Source organism: Pristiophorus japonicus, chromosome 8 (assembly GCF_044704955.1).
Source record: "Pristiophorus japonicus isolate sPriJap1 chromosome 8, sPriJap1.hap1, whole genome shotgun sequence".
In the NCBI taxonomy this organism is placed as follows: domain Eukaryota; kingdom Metazoa; phylum Chordata; class Chondrichthyes; family Pristiophoridae; genus Pristiophorus; species Pristiophorus japonicus.
Window position 1 is genome coordinate 74,689,948 of NC_091984.1, and position 13,662 is coordinate 74,703,609.

The 13,662-nt window shown below is 41.9% G+C and overlaps 1 protein-coding gene across 7 annotated transcripts in view; it reads left to right on the plus strand.

Moving 5' to 3' along the window:
* frem1b (Fras1 related extracellular matrix 1b) overlaps positions 1-13,662 on the plus strand; it is a 304,502-nt gene that overhangs the window by 45,058 nt on the left and 245,782 nt on the right. For all 7 annotated transcript variants that reach the window (XM_070886932.1, XM_070886934.1, XM_070886935.1 and 4 more), the window contains exons 4-7: positions 3,528-3,838; positions 4,120-4,319; positions 7,641-7,964; positions 9,680-9,788. In XM_070886932.1, coding sequence (XP_070743033.1) covers positions 3,528-3,838; positions 4,120-4,319; positions 7,641-7,964; positions 9,680-9,788 — 944 coding nt within the window. The remainder of the gene's footprint in view (positions 1-3,527; positions 3,839-4,119; positions 4,320-7,640; positions 7,965-9,679; positions 9,789-13,662) is intronic.

The following is a 13,662-nucleotide window of genomic DNA, read 5'->3' on the forward strand; positions in this document are numbered from 1 at the left end:
TTGAGAGAAGGAGTAGGGGGCGGGGGGGGGGGTGGTTGGAGGAAAGCCCTTTTAAGGTGGTGGAGGTTTTAGCAGTTCTGGGGGTGCATATGGGGTGCAAGAAGGATAGGGATGAAGTGGATCGACTAAATGGGAACCGACGGTTATGAAAATTTAAAAGATTTTGGGAAGGTGGGGAAGGTGGGAAAGAAGGTGGTTGAAAGTGCAAGGAAGAGTGACAGTGGTGTCTGCTCTCCTGCTCTCTAAACTATGGTACTTATTGATGGTGGAGGATATTCCTTAGTGGGCAGAAATGTCTATCCGAGAGGCTTGTGCAAAGTTTTTATGGGAAGGGAAACCAGCCTTGGTTGCTTACAATACCATCATTGGACAGCGAAATCAGGGAGGACTCCATTTCCCAGATATTATTGATTTGAAGAAAAAATCCTTTAGAATTAAATGGGTGAAGAGATTTCTTCAGAAGTCAAATACAAGTTTTTGGAAGCGTTGTTTCCAGCACTTTTTAATGAAGTGGGATAGGAGGACCGGGAATATTTTATATGGAATACAACAATGTTTTTGAAATCGACTAAACCTCTCCCTAGGTTTTATAAGGGGGTTGTAGACACTTAGACCCAATTTTTAAAAAGCGTGCAGTTTTTAGAACAGCCCTTATTTTTGAACAGGTGGATCAACATTGCAGGAGTGGTATTAGTTAATCAAGCTTTTATAAAAGCTGGTATTATATATGTGAAAGTTGTATTATGAGGTAATTCCAGGTTGGCTGCCGGAAGCGGTAGTGAGGGACATGGTTTGGGAGGAGGAACAGGAGGTAGAGGAAAAAACAATTAAGATCGTGTATGAGAAGATATCACAGGATTGGATGGAAGAAATAAATACGCAAATCTCAAAGGAGGTATAATGCGTTCCGCTTTTCCAAGCTTTCCACTGGAGAAAGGAGAAGAGTTGATGCAATTTGACAACTGCAATCCTCGAGATTTCTATGGGGTATTTAGAGAATGGAGATGTAAGACACCTGCTAGTCAGCAGTTTTGGCAGAATATATACTCACAGCTGGACTTCAACAGGGTTTGGAAGGGAGTATGGACAAATTTTAAAGGTCCAGAGTGGATTGAACTGAATTTTATATTGGCTCATATCTGGATTTTTACCATGATAGTCATGAATGATTGGGCAAGTAGAGATGGTAACTTGCCCAGTGTGTGGGACGCGGGATGAAACTCTGTCCCATTTGATGGTGTTATGTCCGCAGTTAAAGGATTTTAAATACTATGTTCGACAGTTGTGTGAGGTTTTCTTGCTGGGTGAGGACCGAAGAGCAAGGATGGGAATCCCATGGGACTCAATTTTGAGATGGGGATTGCAAGAGAGTCTGCCCGAGTCTAGCAGAGCAGCAATTAATTTAATGTTCAGTTTGGCTAGATTTGTGATTGTGCAAAGAAGGAATGCTCTGTTTTTTAAGAGGAGGAGAATAAACCTAAAAGAGTATTTTAAATATAAACTAAAAGATCATTATAAGGCTCTGGATGTTTTATTCAGATAAGAATTTAAAGATAGTTTATGATCAATTTGTAAAGTACAATAGATTATTATATGTTATAGGAGACAAATTGATCTTCAGGTTTTGATAATGTGTTGGAGGAATGGCTGTGGAGAGGGGAGGAATTGATTTGCATGATACAATGGAATGATCACAATTTTAACGTTCAATAAATATTAATTTTTTTTAAAAAGTGGGTAGCACACTCACCTCTGAGTCAAAGGTTATAGGTTCAAGTCCCACTCCAGGAACTTGAGCACATAAATCTAGGCTGATACTCCAGTGCAGTGCTGAGGGAGTGCTGTGCTGTCAGAGAGACCGTCCTTCAGATCAAATGTTAAACCAAGGCCCCGTCTGTACTCTAAGGTGGACGTAAAAGATCCCATGGCAATATTTTGAAGAAGAGCAGAGGAGTTATCCTCGGTGTCTTGGTCAATATTTAGCCCTCAATCAACATAACAAAAACTGTTTATCTGATCATTATCACATTGCTGCTTGTGGGAGCTTGCTGTGTGCAAGTTGGCTGCCATTTTTCCCACATTACAACAGTGACTACACTCCAAAAGTGCTTCATTGGCTGTAAAGCGCTTTTAGACGTCAGGTGGTTGTGAAAGATGCTATATAAATGCAAGTCTTTCTTTTCCAAGCCACCAATAGAGATTTTTGCTAAATCTGTCCGTCTTGTGTGTACCAATGTAATACAAGTCCTGTTTGCCAGGAAAAAAACACTTTTCATCACTTTCTCATGGAAAGTATGCATTAGCCTGAGAGGGTATGCATTTATGCCAGGTGTAAACTTTCCCAAAAGTCTCAACAGTATTGATGGCACACAGGCTACCATCTGGACCTCTAACCGACCCTGTTGTGTACATGAAAAGAAAAGGCTTTTCAGATAGTCCGCCCCTTGCCAATCCTAGTACTCTCTAGTGAAAAATACATCCACAGCTTCTTCTAATATTCAGAAGTTGCCTTTGCTGAAATGGGTGAAATCAGCTCCTGCTCTAGTAGCACAAAGTCCCACGAGTGTGCATGATATTTCAGCTAGGATTGCTGAATCATTCCTTTCATGACATTGGATGTGAACTAAGTTATATTTAATTTAAATATGATCTCAAATATAATATAGTCACCTCCCAATATATGAGATGTAATTAGTCGAAAGTTGTGCTTTGTTTTCAATAATCTCCCATCACACACAATCATTTACTTTTTTTCTTCCAATGTTCCCCCTCCTTCTCCTGAAAGTGTTTTGTGGGATACATTTTCACAGGTAGCAGCAACCTTCCTGTCCAATTGCTATTTTTCATAAGTGACCCTCAACATTGCATGTTGTGAAGCTATAAAGCACTGGAAGACATCACAGCTAACCCCTTCCTCATCCAATGCTGATGTGCACTCTTCAGTAGACAAGTTACTGAATAACATTGGAAACCTTAGCCTGGGGACACTGAATCCAGTTTTGGTGTCTCACAACTGATCCAGCTGCGATCACCAAACTTAACAGATATCAGCAACCAGCGCAGGTCTGTGCTGCTCTGCATGAGTTAACATCAGTCATGGCATGTTTGTAGTCCCTTGAGGTTAATCAGCAGCATATGTTTAACAATAGCTCAGACCTTTTGTTAATAAAATATCAGTAAAGAAATCGGAAACATAAAGAAATAGAGAAGAGATGATTTTAACATCTTGCTAAGTTGTCATATTTATTTGAATCTAAATTGTCAGAATATAATTGTATGCTATAGTTGGAAACTAGGTTGTGAAGGTTCAGACTTGCAACTCTTTTTTGACAGTTCTTATTGCATACCAGTGCACTTTTGTTAAGTTATTGATTAAAATTGCATTTAGATGCTAAAGCACTAAAATTGTTGCTAAATTAGTCAATGACTGCGTATTTGTAATATGGCATTCTGCTAAATAACTGTAAAAGGCAGGCTGGGGGAGGTGCAGAATGCCCAACATTTAAAATGTTTCTTTTCATTTCCAGATTTACAGAATCTCAGACCTTTATGGAAACATTCCTTTTGAATGTGCAAATCACAGAACCTGAATCCAGTATCATCAGGTTTGGATTGGTTGGCCTTCAGGTCCAAGAATTTTACGGCGTATCAAATCCCATTGACAAAAATGTTGTGTCTTTCAAATACAATGTAAACAGAATAGATACAATTTGTACAGTAACGATCTTATCGACCGAGGACCTTGTACCAGCCCAGGGACAGCTTATTGTTGATGATCCTAGGCATCGTGGACAAGGAAATTTACTAGACGCTGCACTGAAACAAAATGTTAGGAAAGGTACTTATTGACTTTGATTTAAAAAAAATATTTGAATGGCAGAAGGTTATACACTATTACAGATGTCCATTTTCTGCAGTTATATGCTTTAGTAACTTATAGATGCCAATTAAATAAAGAACATACTTGAGAAACATCTTGCATAAATTATATATAACTTCAAGTAATCATATATTGATATGGTAACATCTAGATGTGTCAAATAAAACTGTTCAATCATGAAAATGCTTAGTTTATGTGTGTTTGCACAGAAAGTACTATTGACAATTTCAATTCTTCAGTAAGACAGGCTAAAATTCCATGTCCCGGCAACAAGGCCTGCCCAACTGGTGCTAAGGAAGTGCAGTTCCTAAAGGCTAGTTGCGAAGATTTCCTTGCAATGGGGCTGAAATATCAACACTTCAGTCCACCTTCTCCTGATACTGACTATATTCCAATTAGAGTAGAGGTCCGAGATGAAAGGAACAGATTCTTGCTTCAGGTAATCATTTTGTCAAACATTTTAACTTCATTGAATAGATGTATAAATGTAAAGGGACAACTTATGTGGTGGCTTATTATTAAGCTGTTATATTAAGGAATGTAAGACTTCATAGAAAGAGAAAAAGCCAACCAGAGCACACTCTCTACAAACCATGCACAATCTACAGTATCATGGACTCTATTTCCAAACATTTAATCTCCTTCTGTGGTAATATTCTCCATGGATGTTCCCTGATTCCCAAATGTAATCGGGCAAAATTCCATCCTCATTTTATCTCATTAACCATCATCACCTCTCTACTATTCAGTCCTCATGAGCTGTGCACCAGAAAAAATATATTTTCTTCCCACTTCCCAACCAACAGCAAAAAAAGCATTGGTTGAGTGCAGGAAATACCCTAGTGGTGGGAGCAAAAAACTGCATTAAATGACATTTTTAAAGGAAAAGGGCAATTAAAGAGTTGGAGAAAAAAATTATGAATGTCATTGGAAAGACTTGCAAGGCATCTCTGTACATTAGCTTTTGCCATGGCTGAAGTGGAAGGGGAATAATAACTGACAGGCATCATTAAAAAGAAACCTGCAGTACAGATACAAACATGTAGGCAGGTGATGGACCATCCCAGCACTGAACGCCTGTTAGATAGCTGCTGAAGCAGAGGTGATGTTGCTTGTGAGGATGTTGGCCCTCTGCGCCACTCCACGACACCATAGCCACAGACCAGCATTGCAGCACACTTGGAAGGAGGTGGAACCAAGTTTCAGGCCATGGCTGACTGGCACTCTTACTGAATGAGCCAGCTCTGTGCTGCATGGTAGCAGAAGGTCATTGTAGCAGATGACACAGCTCTGTAACTGGCTCTCTACTGCCCTGTCCCGTGAGAAGACACTGCCTTCTGGTCATTGTGTATGATGTCAGATGTGCAGATACAGTTGGGCAGAATAAATAGGAAATACTATTTATCACCAATGCCATTGAAAACATGAAATACTGTATAGGAAGGATTTCTGCAACAGTATCCAACAGGTGTTCACATAAATTCATGCTGCCATCAGGTCGTCTTCCTTTGGAAATTCTGCATGCACTAATCTACCAAAATTAGGTCTGGCCAACTTTCTCTGTAGATAAGGGTGTGAAGCTATCGGTGATGTGGGCACAGAACAACTGCCATCCTCCAGTAGTCATCTTCTCCAAATAACTCCTAGAAGGATTCCTTTGATGCCTGCAATTGTGTTGGATGGAAAAAAATAGAATAACTGCCATAAAGGCGCATGCGAACCTAAGTAAGAGCAGAACAAAAAACAGTAAATCATCAGAACAGTCAAAAATAACTGAAATATTGCAGATTCAAGTAACTTATCTGTACCCTTTAAATCAGTTACCACCACAAGTGAGTGCTTAGCATCGCTGGCTAGCCATTGTCCCTTCGGGAACAATATTCTGCCCCTAAACATTGGGAAATTGTATGCAGGATAGAAATATCTCAAGATCAATATTAAAATGTTGCTCCCACCATTTTTTTTTAGTGGGCACATCCGACACCCCCTGGAAACTCCGGTGCAATACAAAGTGAGCATATTCTGGTTAAACAGCAGTTCTACCCATTTTCCAATCTCAGTTGCATTGATTTTACTAGCGGGATAGACAGTGGGGAATGGAAGATCCAGACCTGTAAGACATTATACATGAATTATACCTTTTTGGCCCAAATTCCATGCATGCATAATTCTAACAGAGGTCACTAAATAGCAGCCAGAAGAAAGAACACTGGTTGAATATTCCCCTCCCTATCCTGGGTATATTGAGCCATTATTTTTTTAAAGTTAAATTGCGATTTCTTTTGTCAACCAAACAGTTTAACATTTGTCAGTATTTTGTTTCCCTGGAATTCCTATTATGAGTTTCAGACACTTCAGTGTCAAGTGGACCAGGTGTTTAAAGATCATTCAATTCCCTCTTTCCATGTCACTGTTAGTTAAAGGTTCAGAGATTGATTTCCCCTCATTATGCATCTGTAGTCGTTAAAGTAACATCCTTCCTGTTAGTAGTGAGTCACAATCTGTGCTGGGGGAGATGGCTGGTGGCATCAACCTTTAAAATACTCATCCTCTTGTTCAAATCCAAGGCCTTGCCCCTCCCTAGCTCTGTTACCACCTCCAGCCCACGAACCCTCTTAATAGGCTGGATTTGTTTCCTTTGGAACAGGGGAGACTTGATTGAGGTGTATAAAATTCTGAGAGGCCTAGATAGAGTGGATAGGAAGGATCTATTTCCCATAGCAGAGGGGTCAACAGCCAGGGGGCATATTTTTAAAGTAATTGGTAGGAGGTTTAGAGGGGATTACAGGGGAAATTTCTTCACCCAGAGGGTGGTGGGTGTCTGGAACTCACTGCCTGAAAGGGTGGTAGAGGCAGAAACCCTCACCCCGTTTAAAAAATACTTGGATGTGCCCTTGAAGTACCGTGACCTACAAGGCTACGGACCAAGAGCTGGAAAGTGGGAATCGGCTGGATAACGCTTTGTTGGCCGGCACGGACACAATGGGCCGAAATGGCCTCTTTCCGTGTTGTAAATTTCTATGATTTAAAGCACCATCAATATTGTTAAGGCTGATATCAGTCAAAGCACAGATCTGGGACCTTACCACTACAAAAGCAAAATACTGCAGATGCTGGAATCGGAAATAAAAACAGAAAATGCTGGAAATCTCAGTGGGTCAGGTAGCATCTGTGGAGAGAAAAACAGAGTTAAGGTTTCAGGTCGATGACCCTTCGGCAGAACTGGCGAATGTTCAAAAAGAACAGATTCTTAAGGAGCATTGAAAGAGGGAGGGGAAGAAAGAACAAAAGGGAAGGTCTGTGATAGGGTGGAAGACAGGAGAGATTAGAGAGACACAAGGGATGATGGGCCGGCTTGAAATGGTAATGGAAAAAGTTAGAAAAAGGTTAGTCTAGATAGGGTGTGAATGGTGGAATAATTACCAGCTGCCATTGGAGACAGAAAAATTACATAAGATTGGGGGGGTGGGGGGGAAGGGAGCCAATTATGGGCAGAGGTTCAACAATCGAGTTCAACAATTTCAGACGACAACCATTTTACATATCCATTAAAATCATTGGAGTATAATGTGGTTTTAACCTAAAATAACAGTGGGAGGATGAAACCTTAATAATAGCAATGTTGTTGAAAATCCTTTTGTTCTTGAAGTTAATTGCTTGTAATCATGTTCTTGTGAATTTTAGCACAGTCCCGAGATTGACAATTGATAATTTTTTTTAAATAAAGCAAACCGTGAATAAACAAAATATTCTTTGACAGGTAGAAAATGCTTGGATTCGAGTTAATATTAAAGGTGCAATTTCAAATCAGCAACCTAAAGCTGCCTTCATGTCAATGTATATCTTGGAGGTTGATCAATTCATCCTGACACCATTGAGCATTGCTGCTGTTGATGCAGAGGATGATGAGACACCAAAGGACAGGCTGGTTTTCAACATCACCAAACCTCCTGTTGAAGGGTACCTAACTCACTTGGACGACCACACCAAACCTATCACATCATTCAGCTGGCAGGATTTATACGACATGAAGATAGCGTATCAACCCCCTAACATTAGCCATACTGAAAGAAGGAATTATGAGGTATGTCTAGTCAATTTGTATCTACAGCTTCTGATAACTCATTCTAAGTATGGAATTACCTCTCCTCTTCTTCTATAGCTTTGAATGTGCCACCCTACATTTTCTTCCTTCTTGCACTCTCACTATGGCTAGGAATTTCCTCAGAGCTGCTTCCGATCTGCCGCCAGAAGTGCTGTGGAAACCCTGTTACACACATTGAAATCAAGTCTCCTACTCTAACTTGTTCTTCCCCAGGGATCCCAAAATTGTGGAATTCCTAAACTCCCTCAATATTCTCTTCCTTCTACAATCAGCAAGCTTTAAAAAAATCAGATCTTGTTGCCATCTGATCACTACTCCTTATTATTTAACTAATCTCAACTACTCTTTTCAACATTGGTGATCTCATGCATTAAGAACCAATGGGGCAGATCTTGCGGTCGGTATGAAGGTGTACTCTGAGTACGGCGTCATTTCACCGTTGAAATGGATAGCAAGTTAGAGCATGCGCTAGATCCCGAACTTGCGAACTGTCAAGTTCCGACTTGACAGATCATCCATCCGTCATTGATACCCTAATTGCTGGCGCAGAGTTGGGCTTATTGCCCAGTATTTACACCGAAAATTTTATGACTGGTGCAAACGGGCGCAGGAGTCTGTTTGCACACCGTTATTGTGAGTTCTACAAATTTGAGCGATATCCTTATTGGTATTGCCAGAAAATAAATGACTCTATGTTTTAAGTGGGTCCACGAGTTGTGAGACTTTCTTATTACTATGTAAATACAGAACAATTGTGAGGAAAATATCTACACTTTGAGGTCATCCTCCTGCCAACTTTTCACAAGCAACTTGCATTACACTCAAATTGTCTGTACATGAATTAAAGAATGTATGTGTCATAGAATAATGGGGGTGAATGAGAGACCTTCTGTTTGCTGATTGGAGCACCAGCCCACATAATCCCAGGTATGCTACCGCACACGGTGCTCCCCTGGGATCCGAGGGCCATACACTGCCCTCTGCTCCACAGCATCGGACAGCAACTTCTCGAGGGAGAGGTTCCCAGCAGATAAATACGTATTCGGTTCAGATGCCGGTGGCGTAACCCTAAGTTATGCTGCCAACCGCAAACTCCGGGCCTTTATTTTTCATCTAGCTTTCTCAAATTATAAGAAAACATAAAACCAAACTTATTTCTTTTACTGATATAGGTAAATAACTTTTTTTATACCCACCTTGTAAAATGGCAAATTTGAAAATTGTTTGAAAGTGCCTTTTTTTGTAGAATGTACTACAGGTATTAACATTTAGAGTGAACATTGTTTGTGTTTCAAAATTTAGCTCAAGTTGCACGGGTTATCATATCTCGCTGACTGGTATGATTTTCCTAAATGGAAGGAGATTAACCAGTCTCAAATCTAAAATTTCTATTATCTGATAATTGGCACTATCTTAAAAGATTTACTCAGAGAGGCCTCATTCAGAAAGACCCTTCTGAAGTGGGAGATTGTGGTATACAATTGAGACCTTGTTTTGGGAACTTTACCTGTATCTAATTTAAGCTAATTTAGTTTCAGCGTGCTTGATGCAAACACAAGGTGCAAAATGTTGACAAATATTCCATTATCAGCATCTTGGCAAGCACAAAATTAATTGCTAATAAATGTTCTTAAAGACTTTTAAATGCATACAAGCATTCATGGTCTATATTCTTTATTTCCTCCCTTTCTTAGGTTGATTTTAAGGCAATAGACACATATTTCATGGCCAGTGCTTCCATCATGGTTCACTTTTCAATCAGAACAGCAGAGACAAATGCACCAAGGGTTTCTTGGAACATGGGTACGTGCTATGAGATTAAACTGTTATTGCCATTTCTTTGTATAAAGTATAATTTTCATTGGAAAAATACACAAGTTACTGCGACTCACCCTTTACCATTTGCACAGAGTTGTATTTCATAATGAAATCTCTGTATACTTTTTGATGCTGTCATTGAATGAATACAGTTCTTTAGCTCTTTAGCTGTGTTCGGCCCTTGCCTCCGCCGCCACCACCCGCCCCCCCCCCACCCCCACCCCACCCCAGTGCCAGATTAAGGCTGTGACGGGCCTAAGGCTAATAGGTTAATAGGAGGGAAGGGTCTAAATATGTCCAGGTTAATCTTTCTTATCTGGCACCCTTGGGACCTGGCCTGTGCCGGATAAGGGATTTTGGCGGATGAGAGGAGGTCACGTTAAATTGGATGGTACAGGTACTGAGCAAGGGGATATCAGGGCTGGCTGGCTTGGGGCTGGGAGTGCGGCAGAGATCGTGGGGTGGGGAGGTGGGGTGCGGTGGATCACTGGGTCAAGCCAGCGATTGCGAGAGTCGGCAGCGAGGAAGGACTTCAATTTGTTCATGTCGGAGTGGCCGGGAATGGTGCTGGACGAGGGGTGGTGCCGGATAAAGGAGTCCCGAATGAGGGAGATTCAACCTGTACTATATATTACATACAATTCATAAAATCATCAGATAAATATAATTGTAAATTTATCCAAATTTAACAACTAACAAAAATGAAAGTTATGTACATTAAAAAACAGCATCCAATTCAAACAGAGAATGGTTTCGTCCTGGCTTTAAACTGTGATATCAAACGAAATGTTTTCTGAATACATATTTTCAAACAAAGACTGGTAAGTTCCTGGTCTTGACTGTGGCAAACAAATTACAAAAATCAAAGCTATGTCCATTATAAAAGCAGCATACAATTCAAGTACCGATTGGTTTTATTAAGTATACAAGAACTCCACGAGGCTGAGTACTGTGAGCTAAACTTAGTCTTCTTTATTACAACTCCAGAGTGCCCAAACAACATGGCAGCCAACCTTGTGGTCAGTTTCAAGCTCAAACCAAAGTCCAAATAGGTATTCGTGCATTTTCATAACCCCATATACACATGCTAATGCCTCTTTCTCAACCATACTATAGGCTCTCTCAGCCTTAGACAGACTTCTAGATGCTTATGGAACCGGTTGGAGGTTGCCCGATACATTGGCTTGCTGTAACACATAGCCGACCCCGTACGATGAGGAATCACAAGCTAGCACTAAAAGTTTACATGGGTCATAGTGTACAAGTAACTTATTTGAACATAGCAGGTTCCTGGCCTTCTCAAAGGTTGTGTCTTGAGATTTGCCCCAAACCCAGTCGTCACCCTTACATAGCAACATGTGCAAAGGCTCTAACAACGTGCTCAACCCGGGCAGAAAGTTACCGAAATAGTTGAGGAGTCCTAGGAACGAACACAGCTCCGTCACATTCTGTGGTCTGGGTGCATTCTTGATGGCCTCTGTCTTTGAGTCCGTGGGTCTGATGCCATCTGCTGCAATCTTTCTCCCCAAAAATTCAAATGCTGGCACCAGGAAAACACACTTTGAGCATTTCAGCCTGAGTCCCACTCTGTTTAGACGACTTAGAACCTCTTCCAGGTTGTGTAGATGTTCGATGGTGTCACGACCAGTGATCAGATGTCTTGAAACACAACGGTGCGCGGAACAGATTTCAGCAAATTCTCCATGTTTCTCTGGAAAAAGGCTGCAGCCGAGCGAATCCCGAAAGGGCACCTGTAGTATATGAACAGCCCTTTGTGTGTGTGTTGAGGCATGTCAGTCTTTTCAAAGATTCAACAAGCCCCTGTGTCATGTAGGCGGAGGTTAGGTCCAACTTGGTGAACGACTTCCCCACCCCCACTAACGTTGGGAACAGGTCATCCGCCTTGGGCAGCAGGTACTGGTCCTGTAGTGAGACTCGGTTAATCGTTACCTTGTAGTCTCCGCAGATTCTAACCGTGCCATCACTTTTCAACATCGTAACAATTCAACTGGCCCACTCGTTGAACTCGACTGGCGATATGATTCTTTCGTGTTGGAGTCTGTCCAGTTCTGTCTCGACTTTCTCCCTCATCATGTACGGAACCGCCCGGGCCTTGTGATGGATGGGCCGTGCAGTGGGGCCGAGATGGATCTGTACCTTGGCGCCTGTGAAGTTGGCGATGCCTGGGTCGAAGAGTGAGAGAAACTTGATCAGCACTTGAGCACACGAGGCGTCATCCACTGAAGATAGTGCTTTGATGTCGTTCCAATTCCATCTAATCTTTTCTCGCCAGCTTCTGCCGAACAGCATTGGGCCATTGCCTGGAACAATCCACAATAATAGGTCATGCACAGCTCCATCATACGATACCTTCACTGCCGCACTTCCAATGACTGGTATGAGCTCTTTGGTGTAGATATGCAGCTTTGCATTAATCGGGCTCAGTTTGGGCCTTTGTGCCTTATTGCCCCACAGTTTCTCAAAAGCCTTCTGGCTCAGTATTGCGCAGCCTTTGCACACGTAGTGATTGAATTGACATTGATGGGCCCGATGATTACCCCCGCATTGCCAACACAGTGCTAATGGATTCACATTCACCCCTGATGGCGGACTCTGAATCATCATAGGTCTTGCAGCCACAAATGTATAGGCCCTACCATATGCAGCACGGCCTGCTAGTAACGTCATTTTATGCACAGTACTTGCCGGTGAGCTTCGATGTTGAGAAGATATCTGTTTGGTGTTATCGTCCGTGGCCATGTATGCCTGGGCGATCGCGATGGCCCTACTCGGGTCTAGGGTTTCGGCAGCCAGCAGCTTCCGAAGAATGACCTCGTGGTTGATGCCCAGCACAAAAAAGTCCCGCAGCATTTGTCCCAATGCAGCTCCAAAATCGCAAGGTCCCGCGAGGCGTCTCAGTTCGGTGACATAATCCGCCACGTTCTGGCCCCTGGAGCGATGGTGCGTGTAAAAACGATATCTGGCCATGAGGATACTCTCCTTCGGCTTGAAGTGGTCCCGAACCAGCGTGCACAACTCTGTATATTCCTTCTCTGTTGGTTTTGTCGGTGAGAGTAGATTCTTGATGAGGCCGTATGTTTTAGGCCCACAGACGATGAAGAGAACCGCCCTGCGCTTGGCCACATTAGTGTCTCCTTCCAGCTCATTGGCCACGAAGTACTGGTCGAGACGCTCGACGAAGGCTTCCCAATCATCTCTGAGTCTCTCTAATATTCCAACGGCAGCTGTGGTTGCGTGAAGGTTCGTATTCTGTTACTAGTCGCCAATTATTTAGTATACAAGAACTCCACGAGGCTGAGTACTGTGAGCTAAACTTAGTGTGCCCTTAGTCTTCTTTATTACAACTCCAGAGGGCCTAAACAACATGGCAGTCAACCCTTTATACTGGCCCTGCATGTGTGTGCGGGTGACCATTCAGACTCCAACAGTCACGCTCTCTTGGCAAGTATTACATGTTACATACATAACAGGTTTTTTCCTTGCTTAAACTGCGATATCAAACACAAAATTCTCTGAATACATCTCTTCAAACAAAGACTGGTTTCTTCCTGGCCTTAGCTGTGGCAAAATCATGAATAATGTCATCAATATTTAAAGACCTGACAATTTCACTCTCAATGCTCAAAAGAGACAAAGCAGCGAGATGCTCCTGATTCATGGTGGATTGTAAGATATTTTTCATCCTTTTGTGAAGAGAGAATGTTCTCCTCCACTACAATTAGTGACCATTAATGACAAATACAACCGTAATGCAGTTTCTACATTTGGGAAACATTCCATCACATTAGATTCAATGATTACATGGTACATCCAAATAGACCTACTCTCATCCTCTTTT